A 25,387-nucleotide genomic window follows, 5' to 3' on the forward strand; every position below is an offset into this window, starting at 1 on the left:
CATCAGGAATAAACTCTTCTAGAACATGGCCACATAGCCCGAAAAACCCACAAAAAACTAAGCAAAATTTGTTATTTCCAAAATATTTTTTTTTAAAAAAATCAACAGTTTGTGTTTTAAGCAAGCAAATTAATTCATGTATGGAATGAATGGCCGCAGGTGCTGGTTTCCATTTCTATGGAATACTCTGCTCCTGGTTTTGCTCAGAACATTAAGGAACTATTCAAAATGTTCAGAGAGGTAGCTGTGTTAGCCTCTTTCAGCACAAAAAGGAGGAAGAGAAGGGGAGTGAAACAGAAAGGAATGTAGGTGCTGCTACCTCCCATTTTTTCCCCTCTCCCCTTCCTCTTTTGTTGCCAGTATTCTGAATCCTATCCCCCGACTGCTCAATAGTTTTAAGACTTTGGACAGCTCCTTTTAAAGTTCAAAAGAAAACTCACTGTTCCACTTTAACCAGAAATTAGAACCTGAAGCCCTCACTGGATTCAGGGAGAAATTAACTTTCAGTGTTATTTCAAAACACATCTCTAGAACTACAGAGAAGATACATCTGATGATTGATGATGATGATGATGATGGTTTGCAGTACCAGTGAAAACAGGCAAATTGGAGCCCTGGTGGCGCAGTGGTTAAATGCCTGTACTGCAGCCATTCACTCAAAACCACAAGGTTGCGAGTTCAAGACCAGCAAAAGGGCCCAAGCTTGACTCAGGCTTGCATCCTTCCGAGGTCGCTAAAATGAGTACCCAGACTGTTGGGGGCAAATTAGCTTACTTGCTAATTAGCTTACTTGCTGTTCACTGCTATGATCTTTGGAATAGCGGTATATAAATAAAACAAATTATTATTATTAATTATAACACTTAGGTCAGAATCAGATGCACCAGGAGCCCGGTGGCTGCCTCCAAATGAAGCAGTCTATCCCAACATATTAAGTCAATATATACTGTAAGCCGCTCTTTTTATACTGTAAGCTGCTCTGATTGCCTTATGATAGAAGAGCGAGATATAAATAAAAGTTTTATTTATTATTATTATTATTATTATTATTATTATTAAGTCATGGGTTTTCCCAAAGCCAGGCTTAACATTTGACCAGGATAGAGTGAGCAGTTTCAATAAGTTCAGGGGGCCATTTTCTGAATGGACTTTGAAAAAACAACCCATGAAAACCAGGATGAGCCAGAAATATACTTATACATCTGACTTCAACAGTGTAGCAAGGGGCTGTGACTATCAAGAAGATCAAACATTCTGAAAAAATTCACCACATTTTCCCCCCAGAAAAAGATAGTCTGGGGGTGGAGTGGGGGTCAAAACAGCTTTGGTAGCCAAGGGCCACTTTATGCCCAATCCTATATCCAAAGATGGCCCAGACAGCAAATTCTGGATCATGAAGGGGAAGGAAATTTTATTTTTAGTGTTCAGATGTGTGCATTATACTCTCCAATTGTTCCAATATACACACATTCTGACCAGAGGCTAGATAAGGCCAGTGGAGCAATTTCTGTTCATAGTTCTAATTTATTTTTAAAATCAAATGTTTTGAGCTTAAAATTCTCTGTTACAGATTGTAGTTATGGAGTGTCACAGCTAAGTGCTAGCAAATTCTGGAGAAGGGGTGAATTAGTGACATGAGGCTGTTGGTTTTGGCAGTAGACACGCATTCCATTCATATAGTCTGGTTATAAGTGTCCTTCCTGGGCAACAGTTCACTCCATGCATCTGAGGATGTAGACCAGGTCTACGAAAGCTTGTGCTACAACTTCCTTCACACAGTTAGTCTCAAACATATTACAAGATCCCTTTGCATACTGTTTTTCCAGACAAACACAGCTTTGTCTCTGCATTCCACATATTCCTTATGACTTTTGCTTATGGGGTTACAGGAGATGTAGCCTAGATGAAATGCATAAGGAGAGACTTGCCATAAAAGAGGACAAAACAGTTGTTGTAGACTACAGGTGTAAAGGAGGGTATCCAGCACCAGCCTTACCACACATTACCCCTACTCAGATGCCTAAGATAACAAATGTTGTGGTAATAGGGGAGGTGCAGAGGTCTTCCTGCATTCACCTCAAGTCCCCTTTAGAACTGTGCAACATGCCCTGATGTGCCTCTTTTATGCTCGTCCCTGCCTCCCATGTAGTGGCAAGTTCTATAGCCAGTGGTGAGGTAAGTTTCAGTGGTCTATCTGTTCAATTTCTCAACACAGCATTGGAAATAGATACCCTATGCAACAAAATATCTTGGACTGGCCTTGCTTCGTCTTTGAATTACTCTCTGAACTAAAAACACATAATGAATCTTTGATAGCCAAGTAAAGGTTTTTCTCTTTTCACTTTCCTTCCACAGCTAAAGCTTGAAAAAATTGTTCCAAAGATGAAGATGTTGTTGACATTTATTCTAATAATTACTGAGATATACATTTCTACGGCTCAGAAACCAGGTATGCCAATGGTTTCTTATTTTGCACTTGTGAAATTTATTTACTCCGGAAAGCAGAATTATTACAAGTGAAAACTGCAAGAAAGATGTATTTGAAATATAGAGCAAGAAAAAACACATATTGAGGGGAGTCAGTGGACTTAAGAAACATTGAAGCTCATGTTTCTTGACCGAAGGATTTTTTCTTTAAAGGCAGGATAGGGATATGGGAATTTTCCATGGAAATTCCCTGGGTGCCAAATCTGATGACCTTCAGCTCTAGGTGAAGTCCTTTTTAAATTTGCCCTGTCTGTCTGTCTGTCTATCTATCTATCTATCTATCTATCTATCTATCTATCTATCTATCTATCTCTATTTGTGTGTGTATATGCACATATACAATATTTGTTATCTGTTTCCTCCTCCTCCTTCTTTCATTGTTGTTGTTCTGTGGTGGGCTTTTAAAAAATTTTTTTGGCTAGATCTGTAGGGAAGCCAGGGCTCATAAGGTTGAAATCTAGGAATTTCTTCATTAACAAAAATGATTATGTCTTCTGACATCCCTCTTTGCTCTGAGTTTAGCTGTAACCTCCACATTAACTGAGAAAGATTTCCTTAGCCGTAACATACAACATTGTTGTAGGCCATCTCATCTTTACCACGAGAAGCTCTTTGTGAAGCTATTGAGTCTGAATTGCTCCACTCCAAAGACTCTGAAATGAATTAAATGAAATGAATGAAAGACTCAGTAGCTTTAGAAAGAGCTTCTCATGAAAATTACTAGAACCAAGTTGATATGGATCAATAGTTCCATATGCATTTTAAAGCTTTCCTGCACTCTATAAATCTTCTCCATTCCATTGCTTTTAGTTAGACTTTAGTTACTCTGGGAATCCTTGGGACTAAACAACAGTCTATTTAATAAGTGGAATGACAGAATTCCTTGCAAGGCTTGGGCAGAAATGCTGAGATGGTGAAGAACAGGATTCTGCAATGCCTTATGGGGATCTCTCTACTTGCAAATAATTAACTGTGTGGCTAAGCTTATCCCAAAATGGTGCCCTCTAGATGTGTTGGAATGCACCTCCCATCCTGTCAGGATTATCATTGCCATTCTGGGTACGGAGAATGACAGGTGTAGTTCAACACATCTGGAAGGTATCAGGTTGAGAAGGACTGATGTAAATCAATATTGTAGTTGAACTATAGACATCCAAGCAAATGGGGGGCATGTGAAGCCAAAGGCTTTCATGGTTGGCATCCATAGTTTTTTGTGGGTTTTTCGGGTGATGTGGCCATGTTCTAGAAGAGTTTATTCCTGATGTTTTGCCAGCATGAGGGTATGTATGTCTAGATAGACTCCTGTTTGCCTGCCTTACTCCTCTCCACATCTCCTATGCACAGGAGATTACACTTATATGAAGGTCATGGATGCTGCCAACAGATTCTGTTCTTCCCTTTAAGGTATTAATTTATACATTATATGATCAGCATCACAATACTAACAGATAGAACTGGAGAGGATGTAAAGATTGAAAGAAAAATGTGTTCTCCATGTTGCCTTGATTGATCTTACATTTAACTTGCTTCTAACCTACTCCTCCATTTCACACATAGTCACAATTGAAGTGATATTTTGGTCTCTCAAACCACCATACTCCAGCTTAGTTCTTACACCTTTTTCTTGTGCCAGTTGAGAAGTGCGTATTATTAGTTCAATACCTGGACAATTGAATACTGCTTAACTTTATCTTTTCTTTTCTTCCTTTTAGCTCTCAAGTCTGCGGATCTTGTTTTTTTGGTTGCTAGCAGTAATGCATCATCCCGTTATGTCAAAACATTTATTAGCAAAACAATAAGTAGTTTATCTCTAGGCACAAATGAGTATCGTGTAGCACTTGCCCAATTCAGTGATCAGGTATACAATGAATTCCACCTGGATACCTACAAAGGGAAGAATCCAATGTTGAACCACATCAAAAGTAAATTGGTGTTTAGGAGTGGCCCCTTGCAAACTGGCAGTGCTCTCCAGAAGATTCAGGAGACTTTTGACTGGAAACCAACCACAGGAAAAGACAGGTCCAAGATTTTGATAGTTATGACATCTCAACCATCTGAGGATGATGTGAAAGAAGCTGCCCAGATGTTGCAAAAGGCTGGAGTGAAGATTGTTGCACTGGGGATGGAGAATGCTTCACATGATGAACTACTTCTCATAGCCACAAAACCATTTTCTTTCTTTTTCCCTAGAATAGAAGAACTCAATTTATTTTCTCAGAACATTTCTGAGATCATTGTTGATGCTATTTCCATTGACAGTAACAACCCAGATCCATCAAATACTACTTCTGTGAACAAAGTGAATAATGGAACAGCACTGGAAGGTAAGTAATAAAATATGTGTTTATCAGGAAGAGGTTGATATTATTAGAAACAAAAGCACAAAACTGCCTCACCTCAAATATGTTAGAGTCTCAGCATTTGCTTCTGCAAAACCTATTCAGATAGCGTGATATATATGCTACCCGTTAGCCCACAACATGCTAGTGTTTGATCCTGTCAGCAATGACATGAAACCTTGGCTACGGGAATCATACTATGGGCCTGGAACTCTTGACAGCTTGTCTCAGCATGTGGGGTCTAGCAATTGTGCGCAGAAAAAGATGCAAGAGAGCAAACGTGCAGAAACAGCAAAGTTGGAAAACAATAGGGACACAACATTATTGCAGCTGTGGTAGGTCTGGAGTATTTAGATATTAAATACCCCACCTGCTGCCCAGTTAGTATCAGCCTCATCTCACATGCTGCAGTACAACTGTGGAAAGAGAACTGTTGAATCTATGAGGACTTGTGCCACTGTGCATTTCGCTGCTACCTGAGAGTGAGGCCAACCAACAACGCTTGATCTGGACCAGACCCTTATCTGGCCCTCTGTTAATACACCAGAGCAGCTATCTGAAAATGCATCCTGCTGGATTGCCCAGCATGTCTGCTCCTGCCACCATGACTGTCTCGTTTCTGAAGTCAGAATGTGGCAATCAGTAAATGACTTGTTCTGGATTCAGAGAGAATCTGAATCTGTGCAGGTGTGAAGTTAAGGGATGTCAAAGGCTTGCTTGCCAGGTACATAGTTTGTGTCTCAAGGCATATAACTCATTCAGTTACAACATAAAACAATATAGAATAATGCTGCCATATAATGGAAAAGGTGTTATATGAAAGAAGGCAACTGACTTCCCAATCACATTACACTTAGTGCTATATTCTACTTTAACTGCTGTGGCACCATTCTCTGGAATTCTGGGGTTTGTAGTTTAGTGAGGTCCAAGAGCTCCCTGGCTGAGAATTCTAAATGCCCCTCCTTAAACTGTGAATCCCAGGATTCCATAGAGTGATGCAACGGCAGTTAAAGTAGAATATACTGCTATAACAGTGCAGTGTAAATGAAACAAGCTTGTCCCAAATTCTCTTTGGGAAATGCTCCCTTTTGGGTCTAAATCAAAGATGAGAAAAAATTGATTGCTATCTCTGATCAATGATTGAGATAAATGGGAAACCATTTCATAGAACCCAGCTCTTATTTGTAGTCCAAGAAGCTGCTGGACAGAACTGAATTCTGCTTTTCACACTGGGATGCTGTTGCATGATAGTGAGCTTTTGTTTGATCAAGAACTCTGTTTGATTTCTAGAGGCTAGATGTGGCCACATGCAGTCCTGATGCCTTTTTCAGCAGTCCCCAATGCTCCCTACCCATAGTATTTGAAAAACCTAATTTTTAAAATTCATAATATCTTCTGCATCCCTTAGGGAGCATGAGACAACTTTGCCAATTCTTTCTCAGTTTCCTGGGTGTGGTGTGGGGAAGTTTGTTTTCAAAACCAGAAGTGATGTCCACTCTTTTCCTGTATCATGGGGAATCTCTCCTGTACCTAAAACAACCCATGACTGCTTTAAAATAAGGCAAAATTTCCCAACCTGTTCCCAGAGGGATATAGGGTCTGAACAGACAGGACAAAATAAAGCTGCTTCAGGCCACTTTGGAGATATGCTATTTAAATGCCACACGCATCTTAAGAGGCCAGAAGCTGTGCGAAAGCTGTGCTTCAGTCTTTAGGACTGGAGTGTGGCTTTGGCGTGGCTTCCGGCCTCTTAGGATGCATGTGTCATTTAAACAGCACACTTCCAAAGTGGCCTGATGCAGCTTTATTTTGGCCGGTCTGTTCAGGCCCACAGTGGAATTTGTCACTATTTTGTTTAACAAAAACAATTTACGGTGTGGGAGGCATGGAGGTAGAGCTTTCCAAGGTCCAGTAAGGTGCATGTGTAACCCTTTAAGTCAGGAATCAGCCCACCTCTACTTTAGATCTGTGCAGCTATGAATGGAGCACTGGAATGGAGGTGTTTCCAAACATGGGAGCCCACTGGATTTATAGTAGCTTCCTTATCCCAATGAAATAGCCAAGTAATTGCTAATATTAATTTCATATTTACTTCCCTGTATAGCTTGCAATGCTGACGCAGTTGCTGATGTGGTCTTCATAGTTGATGTGGGTTCTTCACAAACAGAACTTGAGAAGATCCAAATATTTTTAGAAAAGCTTGTGTTGTCTTTGGATGTGAAGGAAAAATGTGTGAGGACTGGTTTAGTGACTTACAGCACCAAATCCCAGGTGGCATCTTTACTGAGAATGGCAACAGATAATACTCATGTTCTGCAGAACATACGAAGCCTTTCTTCCAAGCCAGGAGAGGCCAACACGGGTTCCGTCATTCGTTTCACAAGGCAAAAAGTCTTCTCTGAAATTGCAGGAAGCAGGAAGTCTCAAGGGGTAGAACAAATAGCCATCGTGATCACCCATAGGTCTTCAGAAGATGATGTGAGTGATGCAGCAACTGCTCTGAGGAGGGCTGGTGTGACTATATTTGCCGTTGGCATTGAAGGAGCCAATGCCACCCAGTTAGCCCAAATAGCTGCTTACCCACCAGAAAAATATATTACTAATCTAAAAAAGTTTTCCCATTTGCCACATAAGACTTCGGTTTTTCATAAGAAGATCATGAATCAAATACAGCAAAAGCTCTACATGGACACTCAAAAAGCAGATCTTCTCAAAAGAGGTAAATTATTGTCAATTTATGCTGTTTGGAGGCATCTCCTCAAGTGAAAGAGTAGCAGTTTCCTCTTCTAAGCATAATCAAGGGAGAAACCCCTAAAGGTGTTGCAAAATGCTTGTCTTAGGTGCGTTAGAGACCGCCCTAAAGCGGGCGGTCTGCCGCCGCCGTCATAAGCCGCGCTGAGAAGCCCCAGTGGCCAGACCACGAGGCTTCTCCTTTTTGGCCCCCGGAAGTGGCACCATGAGGCGCAGGGTACGCACTGACGGCATCACTTCCGCCGCACCATGTCCGGATGCTGTGCGTCCAAGACATGAAAATGGCGCCCCCTGTGTGGATGGGGGCCGCCATTTAGTTTGCGCTTTGTGTGTACTAGGGTCAGGGGCCGTGAGGAAGGTAAGACCCTTCCTAACCCTAACACGCCCCTTCCTAACCCTAGTACGCGCAGAGCGCATACTTTGTGCGTGTTTGTAATGCACCTCAGTCTGTTTTTTTTAAAGTTGCAAAACAAAAAAAACCAAAGTAACTATACATTCCTAGTGAGAGAAGAAAAAGGAAAATATTCCTGAAAAACATCAATGAATTTTCAAATGGTTTGGTCTATGTTTGCAAATAAAACTTGTGTTTTGCAGCAATTTAGGAGATTATTTTCCTTTCAATTCATTCATAGAATATATGCCCTACTTTAGAAAGGGCAGTTGTGCTTGAAGTGCTTTCCATCTAAGTCAGACTGAAAGATTAGGGTGCTTTCTGCACCGGCATTTGGGACGTCCTCTGGACGTCCCATTTTAAAAAAGGGGCATCTCTTATAGACGCCCCTGGGCCTAGTACGGACTCCGTCCGTACAAGATGGCGCCGGCCCTTCTACATGGCCGGCGCCATCTTTGCGTATCGGACGCTGAGCGTCCGTACGCGTCGCGCCGCTTGTGACGTAGCGAGCGCGCCCCTGGCGCCTCGCTACGTCGCAAACGCGACGGAAAAAGAAGCTCCATTTTGGAGCTTCTTTTTCGGTCCGCGCGGGAGTCGGGCCGTCTGAAGGCTCCGGCTCCCCCGCGGACCTACTGGCGGCGGCGACGGCAGACCGCCGCAAAGCGGCGGTCTGTACCCCGCCAAAGAAATCAAACAAGAGAGGATAGGGCTCTGAAATTGTGCATCAGCAATCAGTACTCAGAACACATGGTTTACCTGTGTTGATTATATTTCTCTTTAAATGCTGATAATGATTTCTTTATTTACAACTACATATATACATTCACATTTTTAAATGTGCATACTCTTTTGTCTCCTCCACCAATGCCTCAGAGGTCCTTAGTGGCTCCATTGCTTTGGATGTTATGGGAGCTTTCTAAGGTGCTGAGTCCTATTCACAAAATAGATTCAGAAACTTGGATAGTTCCTTTGAAACTTGGAGTAGCTCCAAGAGAGCCAGCATGTTGTAGTGGTTTGTATATTGGGCTATGACTCTAGAGATCAATGTACAATTTCCCACCCGCCAATGGGTGACCTTGGCCAAGGCACAAACTCTCAGTGCCAGAAAAAAACTGTAATAGGCTTGCCATGGAGTTTGGAAGATTTTACACATGCCACCAAGGTCATATTCTCCTTCAGTGCTCACAGACTGCAGAAGCCATATGCTTCTTTGTATAGCTATCAGGATAAGATGGGAATGGGAAAGGCCACCATGTGTTGGGCTAAGTGACCGCTCCCTCATTATGCTTCCCACAGCAAATTGCAGTTGTGAGAAGCTTTAGAAGAAACTCATACATCAGGCCTGTGGAGCCTTTGATCTTTTTTGATATCTTGGCCTACAACTCCCAGTAGCCCTATCTAATATGAATTGCAGACTTGCAATTGAATGGCATCCAGGCAGGAGTGTCACACAATTTTATATTTTACGCATCATATAGCAACAGACTCTGTTGCTGGGATCATTACTAAGTACAGATTCATTAAGGAGCCAAAGCCACCCTCGCTCCCTGGTAAACTGTACATGTATGATATATATTGCTTTCAAGTGGTTGCAGGTTAGATTCACAAATTGCATTTTAGGTATACTTTCAAAACCCTTAAGGATACAGCTAAAACACACACACACACACTATGAAATAGTTTAACAGATTCTTGTTCTGTCAAAGTAGCCTCCAGAGCACCTGGGACATCTGCTTAATTTATAGGCATTTTGTACATCTGATTCATTGGCAGACACTTCCCTGTTGGAGGAAAACCTATGACACAGCTTACAAAGTTGCAGCTACTTACCACAAAGTGGGGATGCTCATAGAATTGGTTCTCTTACTATTGTATGTTTAAAAGGCAGAAATGACAAATACATTACGCAAGCCATTTCATATGTCATTGTATTTAAAATTCTTTTGCCTATAGGATGTGTGGATACAGAAGAAGCTGATATTTATTTTCTCGCTGGTGGTTCATCAAGTCTGGATTATTTTGACTTTTTGGATCTAAAACGGTTTTTGAAAGAAGTGGTCAAATTTTTTATGATTGGACCAAACAGGGTTCGGTTTGGAGTTGTACAGTATGCTGAAGTCAGTGAGCTGGAATTTGGACCTGAGGAATATGGTAAAACAAGTGATATCTTGAAAGCCATTGATAACATCCGCCAAATAGGTGGAAGCCTTCACACAGGAAAAGCTCTGACATTTATTCAACCTTTGTTAAGGAAGTCACAAGGTCAGCGTTCCAGAAGTGTGCCCTGCCATGTGGTGGTGTTGACAGACCAGAAATCAGAGGATCCTGTGAAGGAACCTGCCGAGAGGTTGAGGAATAAGATGATCAACATGTATGCCATTGGTGTTAGACATGCCAATGAGTCACAGATTTATGAGATTGCAGAGTCCCAAGACAGAGCTTATTTTGTGAATGATTTTGCCTCTTTGAAGCATATAAAGAATGAAGTAGTCCGAGATATCTGTGCTGTAGAAGGTAAGAATCTCAAAGTCCATAACAGATATTGGATTCAAAATCCATAGAAGTTATTGCTATATAACCAACATGTTTAAAATAATATAGACAATGCCAAAATAACACATTCTGTAGTTTCATTCTGAATAGAGTGTAAAACAAATACCTTGTGGTGACAAAGCATGATCCATCATTATTTTATGACCTGCCAGTTTGTAAGGAACCAATGTTTTGGGTGGGATTTGCCCATTGACATCAATTGGATGAGCAGGATTAGCTATGCCAAGTTTAGGGTTGCTTTGATGACTGATTGGGCAAATGACAGCCTTGGAGTCTGTGGCTTCTCTTAAATTACGTAATTCCATCATGAGAGCACCAGAGGTGGAAGAGTGAGGGCAGCTCATGTTTCCATCAATGCAACAGAGAGACCCCAGGTTGTGGACCTCTTTTTCCTCCCAGGGGAAAATCAATAGATACTTCCCAGAGAGTATAGAATTGCTTTTTAACCTCTTCTGTACTGTTTTTGTGGTGGCGTTTCTCAGTGGTTATTCTTTCAAATGATCAAAAATTCAAATTACAAAATAGATCATTCATAATGAAATATCTTTTGCTCTTCCTCAAACAGCCTGCAAGGAAAAGAAAAGTGACATTCTCTTTCTGGTGGATAGCTCTAGTAAGATAGGACCAGAGAACTTTGTGAAAATGAAGAACTTTATGAGTGAACTGGTGAACAAATCTGACATTGGATTAGATCGTGTCCATTTTGGTGCTGTCCAGTTCAGCAGCAGAAACAGAGAAGAATTTCGGCTCAACCAGTACACCACGAAAAGTGACATTATCAGTGCTATTGGGAGAATGTCTCTTATGGGACAGAACGCACTTACTGGAGGAGCGTTGCAATTTGTGTTGGATTATTTCAGGCCTACAAAAGGCTCCCGGCCCTATGTGAAGAAAATTCTAATTCTTCTCACAGATGCGGAAGCACAGGATGAGGTGAAAACTCCGGCAGAAGCTTTGCGAGAGGAAGGCATCATTGTCTATTCTGTGGGGGTATTTAATGCAAATAAAACACAACTGGTGGAAATAAGCGGGAAGCCTGAGATGGTGTTTTATGTGGAGGATTTTGACTTTCTGAAGCACTTAGAAAATGAAATCCTCTTTGGAATATGTAGCCCATATGATGGTAAGTATCATGGAGGGGAAAAGAAGGTAACAGATCAGCACAGGGGTCTTATGCTTCATCTTTGCTGATGAAGTCAATGAGGCTGACTGGATTTATAAGTTCAAAACACACCCAAACACCCGCACCAATGAGTCTAGTCAAAATTCAAGATGAAGTTTTCTGCACCAAGAGTTTTCCAAACACTTATCAAAATCAGTCCTGAACAACTTTCTAATCTCGTTTAGGGATATAAATCTTTGCCTTTTTCAATCTTATATGTGAGAATTACAAAAACTCAAAAGTTTTTCTTACCTCTTCTGTTTTCAAGTCTATTATGGGATAAAGTTGGGTATCATCACACAGAAACTGCTGCTAGTGCTGCCACCCGACTGCATTCTGCCTAAAACCCGGCTAGAAACTGCTCTCAGCTGGCCGATTTGCAAAGTCAGGAACCAAATTGCCCAGCTAAGTGTGGCTTCTAGCCAGGTTTTAGGCAGGATGTAGTCAAGTGGGAGCATTGGCGGCATTTTTTGTGTGATAATACCTGACTTTATCCCATAATAGACTTGATAATGGAAGGGATAAGTCGGGTTTTTTTAAGCATGCGATAAAATCCTATGATAAACTTAAAATGCTATAAAATAATGACCCAATTAATTTATTTCTGTTCTGTTCAAGAAGTGGTCTGAGTTGTCAGATGGGAGCATTTTGATGATATCATCATGGGTTCCCTGTCTGCTTTTAGCTAAACATGTAAATTGTGCCCTTCCTTTAAATCTGTGCCTGATGATAATCTGTATGTAGACTAATTGGTAAAGTGCATTTTTTTTAAAAAAAATGACATTGTAAAGTAGCAATAAAAAATTGTTAATGCCTATTTTCAGAGAATCTCTGGAAAATATAGGAGCATTTTGCCCCCTAAAAGGTCCATTGTATTGTGAGAAGTTGTGAAATACACAAAATCCATTGATTGGATCCAAGTGTGTTCTCCCACATGCAAATACATTTTCCACTTGCAGAGGGGCTGTGTTACATCTAATGCTACATCTAAACTGTTAAATGAGAAAAGGGAAACTGCATCCAAAGTTTTTATGTGAGAAATTTCCCAACATATTATACAAGTGAAAGCATGACAATGTTTTACAACCTTCCTACTATAACACTGAATATAATTATTGTGTAAACCCTTGTGCAAGTGTTTGTGGAGCAGCATTTTTCGATATTATTGCAGATAAAGTTATCTTGTTAAACTGATATACATATGGTGTGGGATACAACAGCTCATGCTATAAAATCATGCCTTCTGTCAAAGAATGCCAAGAAAACTGTAGGGGACATTTAAAAACTACAGCTGCCACTAACTCAAAATAAGAATTAACTGGCTAACTGAGAAAGCTGAGCCAGTTTGATAAAATCCAGCTGTTAAATGTAGACATGAGGTAAGAGTTTAAATGATTATTCTGGTTAGGGAAAAGTTTGACTTCATGTTAATGTTTTTGTTTGAAAAACTGTTCCTGTGAGAAAAATGATGCTACAAAAAAAGGATTATGTCCATATCTACTAAATGTTCAGACATAGGAAGGCCAGCCAAACTAATCCTGTCCTAATGTTTCTGTCATATCCTTTTTTTTGGACCTGCAGATAATAGACATGGGGATACTCTTTGTGTATGTGTGGATGTAACAGAACTCCTATGAGGAAACAGCCCTGTGAATTGTAATCATGTCAAGGGAACTAATCAGTACTGTCAGAAAACAATTTGCTCAATTTGATAAGTTTTATAAAAGATTTGCAGACCACTACAGAAACAAAGGGGAATGAAGGGCAGTAACACAAATTCTCCTGCACTTGGCTTCATCTTCCAGCATTCAAATGCTGCCTTGTGATTTGGCAACTGGATTTTCCTGTGTCCCAGTTGTTTCTTTTCCAAACTATAATGTCTTTTGCTCCTAAAATAAACCTGCCCTTCGTGCAGTTTCCAATTATAGTTTGTAAAACTATAACTGATTAGTAAATTGGTCAGCATAATAACTTAAACAACTTTGCTGCCCTTTAACAGTATGAGGAATTTGCCACCTGCAGCAGATATCTCAGTCTCTCCTCTGATACCCACTCCATGATTTTACATCCTCTGATCTAAAATAATATATCTCCTGAAGACCTCCATTCTAGCAAACATCACTTCTGCAATGCTAGATCATGTATTTTCTGGATGCTTCCAGACAGATCAGTCCAACATTATCAATAATTGAGCACGAATTCTATCTTACCTAGCGCCCAAACAGACAGGCCAAAATAAAGCTGCTTTGGGTCACTTTGGAGGTATGCTGTTTAAATGACACATGCATCGTAAGAGTCCAGAAGCTACGTCTAGGACTGGAGGGTGGCTTTGGGGTGGCTTCCAGACTCATTTAAACAACATACTTCCAAAATGACCCGAAACAGCTTTATTTTGGCCTGTCTGTTCTGGCCCTTATTTACATATTTACTTACTTACTGGCAAAGACAAAAAATAAAATAAAAATAAAAATAAAGAAGTAGTAGAAAACACAGAAGGTTATGAGTAGGAGATACCTTAATCTGGAGACCCAATAAAATCCTGCCTTGGAACAAGGCATTTTCAGGTTAAGGGATTCATCTGGAAGCACCTTTAGCATTGAAAGACCAGGAACACTTTGTAGTCATGCTCAGTTAAATTTAGCTTGATGCAATTGATTCCAGACGAGGTCCTGGCAGCACAGCAAAGAAACTGTTATCCTTTTGAGACTTGTTCTTGAATATGTGTTCCAACCAGATTTTCTCAAAGTGCACCTTATATTCACAAGCTTTGCTGGCAACAAAATGGAAAATTATAAAGATTTGTTTGGAGATGCACTAATGACCTATTCTTGCTATTATTTCTCTAGAGTGCAGGAGGATAGAACGCCTAGATATTGTTTTTGTCATTGATGGTTCTGGAAGTATAGACCCTAAAGAATATGATATTATGAAAGACTTCATGATTTCCCTGGTGAAAAAATCTGATGTTAGCCATGATCGAGTTCAGTTTGGAGCTGTAAAATATTCTGCTGAGCCAGAAACGTTCTTCTATCTTAATGACTACACTACAAAATCAGCAATTATAAAGGCTATTCAGAATGATAAATCTATTGGGGAAACGACATACACAGCCAAGGCATTGAGACACTCAGAAGCTCTTTTCTCCGAGAAGCATGGGAGCCGCAAACACAGGAGTGTCCCCCAAGTTCTGATAGTGATAACTGATGGGGACTCCCATGATGCAGCAGAACTTGATGAAGTATCAAAGAGGCTCAGAGAAAATGGCATTATTATCTATGCCATTGGGATAGAAAGAGCCAGGCCAGATGAGCTTCTGACCATGGCAGGATCGGAAGATAAATACTTTTATGTAAATACATTTGAAGGGCTAAAAAGCCTGTATCCCAAAATATCTGATAAGATCTGCAGTGTTTCAAAACCAGGTAGGTGGCTATTTTTATTTTAGCACTTCGTGGCCTTTTGCTATTAAAGGCTAATCCATGGATCCTTGGGAACAGGATGGGATATAAACAACAACAAGAGTAAAAACATAGTATAAAAACAGCCTAAGGGACCTTTCACACTATAAAATTATAGCTCTATCATTCCTTTTTATCTGTTATGACAACATCCTATGGAATCCTGAGATTTGTAGTACTTCTACCACTTCCTAAATGGCAAATTCCAGGATTGTATAGGATGATGCCACGGCAGTTAAAATGGAAACACAGTATTATAAATGCATAGTGTGAAAGGGCCCTAAATTCAGATTCTCTGGATGTCAGCACAAACTTATGCATATCTTGAAGTGTATCTTCATTAATATTCCTTTAGATATTGAACTGAATTGCACTATTATAATTTTGAGTTAAAAAAAAAGGGTGAGGCCATTTTTCTGGGTGTCCAGTCGAAGGGCTCAGGGCCTGAGATGAATTGGGCAGAACTTAGTTGTACCACTGGAGGCAGACAAGGTAAACAAAAGTTTATCAAAACCAGGCTGATGTATATGTACAAATGTAAAAAGAAATGGACTCTTTTATTATGCATAGAGTTGGTCGTCTATATCTACAGAGTCTTTATCCACAGAGTCAACTACCTACGGCTTGGAAATATTTAAAAAATATATAAATAAAATATATAGAAATATATAAATTCCCAAAAGATTTTGCTATTTTAGATAAGAGATGGCACTTTTATAGTGTCATTGTAATTAATGAGACTTGGGCATCCATGGTTTTTTGGTATCCATGGGGGGCCTTGGAACCAAACCTCAGTAGATAACAAGGGTCCACTGTATTTATGTTATAATAATAAAATAGAATTGAGAAATCTATAAAACTTCACATCTTTTCTTGAGATTTCCTTGCTCACAATTTTTTTTTGTTCCCTTGTAGAATGCGGGATTCCAGCTGATTTGGTATTTCTTATTGATGGATCTAACAGTATAAGTGACAGTGACTTTACCAAGATGAAGAATTTTTTGCAAGATGTGGTTCATCCATTTGACACTGGTCGCAATGTACAAGTTGGTATTGCTCAGTACAGTGACAGGTACCGGGAAGAATTCAGCCTGAGCATGTTCCCACACAAATCAGAGCTAGAAACTCAAATTGGACGAATTAGACAGATGGAAGGACTTCAGACTTACATTGGTGCAGCTCTTGAGAGAGCGAGGCACTTCTTCACACCAGAAGGTGGCAGCAGAATAAATGAAAAAATTCAACAGATTTTGCTTGTGATAACTGATGGACGATCACATGATAAAGTGATAAAAGCATCCGAAGATCTGAGAAAGAAAGGTGTTGATATATATGCCATAGGAGTAGGGAGAATTGACCATTTGCAGCTTAGTCAGATAGCTGGCTTCTCAGACAGGAAATACACAGTTGATAATTTCAGCGAACTGAAGGTAATTAAAAAAAGACTAGTTGATGATATTTGTGAGGAAGAAAATAAAACAAGTAAGTATTCTCACTTCAAGCATTCAAGTAGTTCAGTTTTCCCAAATCCCTGGGGCTTTGGAATAAGTGGGGAAATTAGTCACCTCTCCACCAAACTAACATGGTCCTCATCCCATAAATTACCAAGATGGTTATTGATGAATGTCCAAATTGATCCATCCATAAATGTATCAATGGGTGGGAGGGAGCAATGAATGAACATTATCTCCAGCTGATGGGTTACAAGTTGTTTAAAGCTCGGCAACACATCTGGGCACGCTCTAGAAATGTTTGTGAAGCCTGGCCAAATATTTGGTAATGAATGGTTAAGCAAATAGGCTCTTGCTTGAGGTGTGTGGACAATGATTGTTTCTGGTTCTTTGAGATGAAGGTTTTCATTTATACTGAAGTCTCGGTCCATATCTATATATCATGTGTTTTTCATTTATTTCCACTTTCTCAGTATTTCATTTTTAGTTGTCTATAGTAATTGGTACTATTTTCTCCTCCTCCTCCTTAAAACCCCTCAGCATGCTTCATGGATGTTGTTGTGGGAATAGATGTCTCCTCACAAAAGCAAGGTGACCGTGTATTTCATGGACAGTACCAGCTGGAATCCTACCTTCCTCACATTATAAATGCCCTCACGTCCTTAACTGGTGTGAGCTGTAATGTAGGATCACAGTCACAAACTAGTGTGGCACTGAAAGTGGAAAACACAGACCCACCTGTGGCTTCAAAGTTCCAAATCGACAGTGAGAAGCTTCTGAACAGTCTTGTGGGCACCACCATCAAGAATGCATCTCATCTGAATGCGGAGTTCTTGAATTCTCTTTGGGAAACATTCCAAATCAAATCTGCAAATCGAAGAAAGGTACATTCTCTACTTTCATCCTTATGCACTCAAAGCCAATAATATATACTGTATAATAAGTTTGCAAACTAACATTTTAATTAACTTTCTGTAGGTGCTGCTCATATTTTCGGATGGCTTGGATGACAGTGTAGAAATCCTGGAAGAGAAATCAGAAGAACTTAGGAAAAAGGGTATATTATGAGTTTGATGAGATCAGTATAAATATTTCATATCCCAAAGCTTCTCAGTAATACAAAGATATAAGAGGTTTCTTGGAAGTCAGGATTCAGGAAAGGGAAAAGCTGGAAAGGAAGGCAGGGTTACAAATATGACTGAAACTCTAGAGATATACAGAATTTATGTGGGACACAACACACAACAAAATATATCTTGAAGGTCCAGGACGTACAACTTATATACATGTTACTATATGTTTATCCTAACTTCATTTATATAATAAAGATACACAGCCTGAAACTTATAAATAGTGGAATTTCATAAAACATTAAATATATTTACATTTTTGCAGTGACAGAATGAAAAAAAAATGTTAACAATATAGAGCATCAATTCTCAGCTTAAATGGAAAAGGAAAGGAGAAAGTAATTTTTGTACAACAAGAAAATAAGTCAATAAATAAAAATAGGTGCATGCATGTATTCATTCATGCATACATACATACATGGTCTAAACTAAAGAAAGAAGGAAAGAAAATAATGAAGGAAAGAAAAGAAAAGAAAAGAAAAAAGAAAAGAAAGAGAGAAAGAAAGAAAGAAAGAAAGAGAAGAGTAGGTACCCCTACTGTTTTACTCCCCCAAATAGGTTCAGCCCCTTGGGTAAATCCTTTAAATGCAGAATCAAACCAGAATTAGATTTATTGCTCTACTGATGGTATTCTTTCTCATTGTCCTCAAGTACAACTTCTTGGCTTGTGCTACAATATGCTGCTACCTACAAACTTTTTCTCTAACAGGCAACATTTGTTCCCATTCATGCAAAGCAAAATCTCTTTTTGAAAAATTTGGCTTTCATCTTTTTTTAAAACTTGGTCACCTAAATCCTAAACTAGCAGATGTCAAAGACATTGTCTTGACTTTTTCCAGTGCTTTGTCCTTTTGACAGGACTGGATGCATTGATAACTGTTGTTCTGGAAGGAGCTTCAAATTTTAAGGACCTTCAGTACATTGAATTTGGAAAAGGATTTGAATACAAGACACAGTTGAACATTGGCATGAGAAATATTGACAGTCAGTTATTCAAGTATATGGTAAGTAATGCATCAGAGGCATACAGATACACTTACAGTGCAATCTCATATGTGCTTCTCAGAAGCAAGTTCTAGTGTAATCAATTGGCCTTACTTCATGGCAAACCTATGGGAGGACTAAGTTGGTCAAGCTTGTTTAAAACAATTGGGCTTAAGGGTGCAGTATTATAGCCTCATGCAACTGAAGATTTTTCAGATCACTTTGACCAATGGTAGGGAGTATGTATCTGCCCTTGAAGGTAGACATCTGATCTTGCAACTGTCCAACTCATGATAGTGATGATGAAACTCTGACAATGGAAAGGACTAAAATAAAGTTGGCAAGACGTGTCAACCAGATAAATAGTCATCCTTTTCTTTTCACCTTTAGATTTGGCTTGGTTTCCCACCTTCCTCTGAGGGAGAGAAGAGTACCCAGAATCTGTTGGACTTAATCTCCTCATATACTGCTATTCCCTTTGCCTTATGTCTTATTTACCGTAGATGGTGAGCTTAAGGTCAGGGAACTGTCAAATGGTTAATAATAAGTAAGCCTCTCTGAGAGCCTTTTTGGCTGAAGAATGGGGTATTAATATTATAATACAAATAGGTTCAGCCCTTGGACAAATCCTTTAAATGCAGAATCAAACCAGAATTAGATTTATTGCCCCAGACATTGTGTGCATAACAAAACCTTGTCTGTTGCTGAGATAATTCTTCTCTTTTTAAGACCAACATTGCAGAACGAACCTGCTGCTGTGTGTTTTGCAAGTGCATTGGTGAAGAGGGAGAAGCTGGCAATGAAGGAAGACATGGAATGGAAGTAAGGATGACAAACCTCAGCTTGTATATGGATTTGAATTACAAAGGAACTACCTCTGTAGCCTCAGAATATGAAAAGAGCTTGTAGTTTAACAATATTTGATTTTAAATGTCTTCTTGATCTTAATTTCCAGGGTCTTCGAGGTTTTAAAGGAAGTCCAGGACATGCAGGAAATGAAGGAGAAGCTGTAAGCTATTAAAGTATAATTATAGATTTCTGGTCTGGTAAAAGTCTCTCAAAACTATGACTAGGATGCAATGATTATGCAACAATTTTTCTCTGTCTTCCAATGTCTGAGAAATTTTATTACCTTGTAAAAGAGGCTCCTATGTTTCTGTCTCATGATGAAGATGCTTTAGAACAGTTCTTTCCCCCCGGCCTGTAGTACATGTACTACTGTTGGGCCACAGAGATAGCAGATTTCTAAGTTGCTAAGAATCCACTCTCCTTCCCATGTTCTTCTCCCAAAAGTGTGACATGTTATTTTTTGTGTGTTTCTCAGGAAACATAGCAATAAACTGCATGCTCTGCAATATTACGGTATTTCATTGTCCAACTACAAATAGAATAATTTGTATGTGAACCTATTTTTACTCCAACAATACTGATACAATTTTCATGCCCATAAAACTTTCCATAGACAATAGATTTATTAACAGAATGCTTGTAGAGCCTACAAATATTCTTCTCCCAAGGTGGCACATTTCTATTTCTGTTTCAATATGATCCAGATTTTTTGACAGAGGGATGGTGAGATGTATGGCACAACAGGTTAGAAACCACTGTTTTAGAAAGAAGTTCTTTTAAATTTCTTTGGTGATGTTTTTCTGCTTGCCTTGCCACCAAGAAGTGGTTAATAATTCTCTCTGTTTTCTATTTTTTTCTATGTTTTCGATAAGCTTTTATCACTGGCCATGCTAGCTAGGGCTTCTGGGAGTTGAAGTCCAAATCTTTTGGAGAGCAAAGTTTCCTCACTCTTGATATAGTTATTGAGAATCAATGGTGGCCTTTCTCTAAAATGTGAACTACCCACATCCTACTTGTCCCTTGTCCCAAGGAGATACATCCTCCTTGTCTTAATTGTTATTCACCTTCACCATCATGCTGTTGTTATCAGGGTCCAAGAGGGTTGCCAGGACCAGATGGAGACAGAGGTTACATGGGATGCAGAGGTAACAAAGGTCCTAAGGTAAGCATCTGTTACCACCTTGTAGAATACCCCCCCCCCCCCCCACACACACACACTTGATGGTTTTGCAAAGCTCATTACATTTACATTTATTCCTCTAATCCTTTTCAGGGGCAGAGAGGAATAATTGGTCGAAAGGTACAGTTTTTTCTCTCTAAAAAGTGTCCTTCGTGTGTGACGTTATGTTTATGATGTATTATGATGTTACTTTTTATGTTATGTTTATTAAATACTTTTAAATGATCACAGGAGCCCATCTTTCTTGTCTGGCTTAAATTTCAATTGTCATCCAGTCCATTACTTATAGCAGACACTGGTTTGGCATAGAAACAGCTTCCTTGGAGAGGTGGGAAAGAGAGATGGAGTTGGATGTCATTAGCATACTGATGACACCAAACCCCACAACTCAAGATGGCCTTTCCTAGTAGTTTCCTAGCAGTTTCATGTAGATATTAAACAGCATTGGGGTCAACACTGAACACTGGGGGACCACATAGGCACCAAGGAGCCCTGGTGGTGCAGTGGTTAAATGCCTGTATTGTAGCCACTCACTCAAAACATAAGGTTGCGAGTTCAATACCAGTAAAAGTGTTCCAGCTTGACTCAGGCTTGCGTTCTTTTGAGGTCACTAAAATGAATACCCAGCTTGTTGGGGGCAATTAGCTTATAGTTGTAAAACGCTTTAGACACTGTTAGTTTAGTATGAAGCGGTATATAAATGAAGGTGTTTGTATAGGCCAGTGGCCAGGGTATTGAACACCACCATCACCGCCTTCTAAGTCTGCCCTTCCAAGAAGCATCAGAACCACTATAGAATACTGCTTCCAAATGCTATCCCTGAGAGGCAGCATAAAAGGATAGCATGTTTGATGATAACAAAAGCCACTGAGAAGTCCAGCATGGAACCAACTAATTAATCATCATAATAATTGTAAGCTGCTCTGAGAGCCTTTAGGGCTGAAGGGTGGGATATAAATACAGTAAATAAATAATAAATAAACCAACAAGGATACACTCTCCTGGTCTAGTTCCCTGTGTAGACCACCTGCTAAGGTGACGAAAGCTGTCTCAGTCCCATAGCCAAGCCCTTAGGCTTCCCATAACCACAGTTTCTCTGTCCAAAAATGGGTGGGGCATGAATTGTCTCTCATGAAAACTTTTTAGGATCAATATTTCAATATTTCAATAGGCTGCCTGGTTTACCTGAATTGTTTAACATAAAAAACCCACCTATCTTCAAACTAGAAATGGGCATCTAGTCAATTTCAGATTTTTCTTTGGGGGGGGAGTTGCAGGTTAATTCAAAATTGGCCCCCAGACTTATTTGCCAGCATGAACTCTATCAGCATAAACTGTGATGAAATTGGCAGCTCATTCCTGGTTGTATTTATTGTTATTTCAGGGAAACAGTGGGGAGAAAGGAATGGATGGCATTAACGGAGAGCCAGTAAGATTTTTAAAATCCCTTTTTAGTACTATGTTTGAATTACTGCAAGTATGTTTAAACAGAATAAATCTTGAATATCATTTATAATTGGTTTTATCTTTAAGGGCTCTCATGGGCTTCCAGGAATTAAAGGTGAAAAGGGTGAATCAGGCAATCAGGTAACTGTATTTATTCATGTCATATATTAACAACTCAGAGCCTGCAGTAAAATGTTACATCATGGATTCCAGCCAGGCAAGCAAAACAGTAATAAGAAGGATAGCCTAAAAATCATTAAACCGCTCATGAAAGGGGGGGGGGGAAATGCCCAAAACTTCAGAGGATGAAAAGGCCTTCCTATGAAATGGAGATAATGGCAAAGTAGGGATAAGACAAATCTTGTTTAGAGGTGGGGGAGGGGGATGCATCTGTGAGCTCCTTCTGGTCTTATAAACATAGCAAGTATAAATTTTCTAATGGCCTACATCAGACACAAGAGAGAAACTAGAACCATTTCAATTGATCGGGTGCCAAAAATAATAATCACATTAAATTGAGATTGATGATTCTTTGGCTCTAAACCTGTCATCATTTTATTTATTTTTTTAAAAGGGAAGCCCAGGATCAAAGGGAGTCTCTGGAGTACGGGGTGAAAAGGGTTTTCGAGGAGATCATGTAAGTTTTGCCAGAAGCCAACAATGCAAAATCTATTGCCAGAAGCCAATGAAGCAAAATCATATTGCCCCATTTTCCAACCTACTCTCTTGTGATAACCCGCCTAGCTACAGTTTGTTGCATGATCCGGGAGGGCATTCTGTAGTGTTGGATTTAATTAAGGATATGTCTTATCACCCTATTGTTCGCAACAAACTTGCTTAAGAAATTAAATATCTGTTCAAATATGTAGTACCATGAAATAGACAGTATAGGTATCGTTGATCTACATGTGTGATTTAGCCTCTACTGCAACAGTTGTTAAAATGATTGTGTTGGTATACTGGTCTGTGCATAATTTTTACGAGTTTCATGTGTGATCATTCATTACTGAACATTTTCTTAAAATAAGCAATATGGCATTAACACATTTCTCCTTTGCCACTAGGGTTCCTCTGGGGTAGATAACAACATAGTAGGACCAAGAGGTTTAGAAGGGGAAAGAGGAATAGAGGTAACTTGCTGTTGTTTATGATCTGCTTCTTTATCATTGGTTAATGAAAAATAGCTGCCTTGAAAATATAATGTAACTAATACTTTATACTGAGCATTGATTTTATAGCTCTAGTAATCACTTACTTCCTCCATGCAATTCATGGCAAGCAGGCCATCAGAACAGATTGCAATGGGTATAAGTTTGGGAATTTTACATAGGTTAAATCACTGGTGGCTCTCATGTCAGCCAAGCTGTGAATCTTCTTCTGGTCTTGATCTGGACTCCAGGATGCTGATCATATAGATTTATTTATATAAATATGATATTAATATTAATACTTATTTAAATGTATATTACAAAAATACTTTCAGGACTTTGAATAGTCCTGTTAAAGTTCCAAATAAAATCCAAAGCAGATTCATCACCCCACCATCATGGGAGGTGTTAACTGCTATAAGGTTCAACTGAACATAGGAGTTTATCAGACAATTTGTACACATTGCAAAATAATGCAACAATGCACTTTTTTGGTCAACATCTGGCTGTTTATGAGATAATAGATTGCTAAAGTGGGGACAAAGCATAAACACAAGTGACTGGTATCTCACAATCATTGTTTCCTCTCCAGGGTGAGAGGGGACCAAGAGGCCTTACAGGATTTCCAGGCTCCAAAGGAACCAGAGTAAGAGCTAAGAAAGAAGCTGTTGATTTTTCCTATGACAGAACCTCATAATGATTATCCAAGGCAGGCAGCAACTGTGTGGGGATATCCCCTTTGAGTCTACAACTGATCGTCAGCAAAAGCCAACTTTCAAGCTTTGTCTTCCCTTCCACAAATAATTTTTTATGCCTAATTGCAGTTGTATGGGGATTTTCCTTCTCAGAAAACAACAATTTCTTGCCTTTCTGTATATGCACTGCACCATTATAGACATTTGATACTACTTTAACTGTCATGGCTCCATCCTAAGGAATCTTAGGATTTGCAGTTTGTTGAGGCACTTAGAATTCTCTGTAGAGGGTGACTAGAGCTCTCTAGCACAGCATTCTAAGTTGCTCCCCAAATTATAATGCCCAGGGTCCCATAGAATAAATCCATGACCTGTTACGGCATGTGGTCGAAAATTTAGCTATGAACTTGATATAACTGTGTTGAACAGTTCTGGGAGATGACTTGAGGCAAATAGGTATGATCAGAACAGTCCTTGTGGATTCATTTAGTGAAATATTGTCTCATTAAAAGCGGTGGGGGTTTATTGACTGAGGTCGATAGGACACACATTCTCTGGGGACCTAGGTCTTATGCCTAATGTTTGAACTGAGTGTCCTGCAACTAGGAGCAGTTCTTTTCTCAGAAACTTTAGTTAGTTCAAAATGTGGTTGCACAGTTATTTTCCTAATTGCCTTCATTACTGCTGAGGATGGTGGTGGCAAATGAACAAGTATGGGATTCTAAGCAAATTTGCTAACTTCTACAGAAGTTCCTGCCTATTTGGTTTCCTTTTCATACAAGTAGAATCCCATTGATATAATTTAGGTGTTATTCTGATACACCACTATTATTTTTTCTTCTGGAGTATGGAGTTGTGCATAGGCTTTTGAAAGCCATTCTAATCCCACCCAGGGAATAAGTAAGTCCATCTGAACTTTTCGGGAGTTAGCAATTCTGAATCCAGTGGCATGTACCTCCAATTCATTTCTAAATATTTTAATTATCTTATCTCAGGGACGCCAAGGTCAAAGAGGTCCTGAAGGCCCCCCAGGTATGTATACAAAATTTTGATGCTTATAGTAATTTAAAGGGATGCTGTCTTATCCTAATGACAGTATAGTAGACAGTCTTATACAGCTATGTAGGCTAGCATCCTACTGACAACATGTGCAGGTATAAGTACAAAGTTATACTTGTGCTTGTCTTTTTGTCATTATTGTGGAAGGAGGTTTTCACTACTTCCCTTGTGCAACAATCTCCTGACCACTGAAAACATCTGTCTCCTCCCATAACTCCCATAACATGGCCATTTGGTGGTGAGGGACATCCATACAATGTCTTGCTATTTTCTGATAGCCTGGTACACAACAACAATGTCCTCT

The 25,387-nt window shown here is 39.5% G+C and overlaps 1 protein-coding gene across 1 annotated transcript in view; it reads left to right on the plus strand.

Moving 5' to 3' along the window:
- Positions 1 to 2,382: 2,382 nt before the first annotated feature.
- The window catches only part of LOC121935668 (collagen alpha-6(VI) chain-like), a 60,613-nt gene continuing 37,608 nt past the window's right edge, over positions 2,383 to 25,387 (plus strand). The window contains exons 1-20 of the mRNA XM_042477441.1: positions 2,383 to 2,449; positions 4,200 to 4,811; positions 6,931 to 7,545; positions 9,922 to 10,482; positions 11,087 to 11,644; positions 14,530 to 15,105; positions 16,057 to 16,623; positions 17,133 to 17,476; positions 17,571 to 17,649; positions 18,581 to 18,726; positions 19,436 to 19,528; positions 19,662 to 19,715; positions 20,646 to 20,717; positions 20,829 to 20,855; positions 22,120 to 22,164; positions 22,269 to 22,322; positions 22,756 to 22,818; positions 23,246 to 23,311; positions 23,922 to 23,975; positions 25,020 to 25,060. Coding sequence (XP_042333375.1) covers positions 2,383 to 2,449; positions 4,200 to 4,811; positions 6,931 to 7,545; positions 9,922 to 10,482; positions 11,087 to 11,644; positions 14,530 to 15,105; positions 16,057 to 16,623; positions 17,133 to 17,476; positions 17,571 to 17,649; positions 18,581 to 18,726; positions 19,436 to 19,528; positions 19,662 to 19,715; positions 20,646 to 20,717; positions 20,829 to 20,855; positions 22,120 to 22,164; positions 22,269 to 22,322; positions 22,756 to 22,818; positions 23,246 to 23,311; positions 23,922 to 23,975; positions 25,020 to 25,060 — 4,694 coding nt within the window. The remainder of the gene's footprint in view (positions 2,450 to 4,199; positions 4,812 to 6,930; positions 7,546 to 9,921; positions 10,483 to 11,086; positions 11,645 to 14,529; positions 15,106 to 16,056; positions 16,624 to 17,132; positions 17,477 to 17,570; positions 17,650 to 18,580; positions 18,727 to 19,435; positions 19,529 to 19,661; positions 19,716 to 20,645; positions 20,718 to 20,828; positions 20,856 to 22,119; positions 22,165 to 22,268; positions 22,323 to 22,755; positions 22,819 to 23,245; positions 23,312 to 23,921; positions 23,976 to 25,019; positions 25,061 to 25,387) is intronic.

Source organism: Sceloporus undulatus, chromosome 6 (genome assembly GCF_019175285.1).
Source record: "Sceloporus undulatus isolate JIND9_A2432 ecotype Alabama chromosome 6, SceUnd_v1.1, whole genome shotgun sequence".
Classification (NCBI taxonomy): Eukaryota; Metazoa; Chordata; class Lepidosauria; order Squamata; family Phrynosomatidae; genus Sceloporus; species Sceloporus undulatus.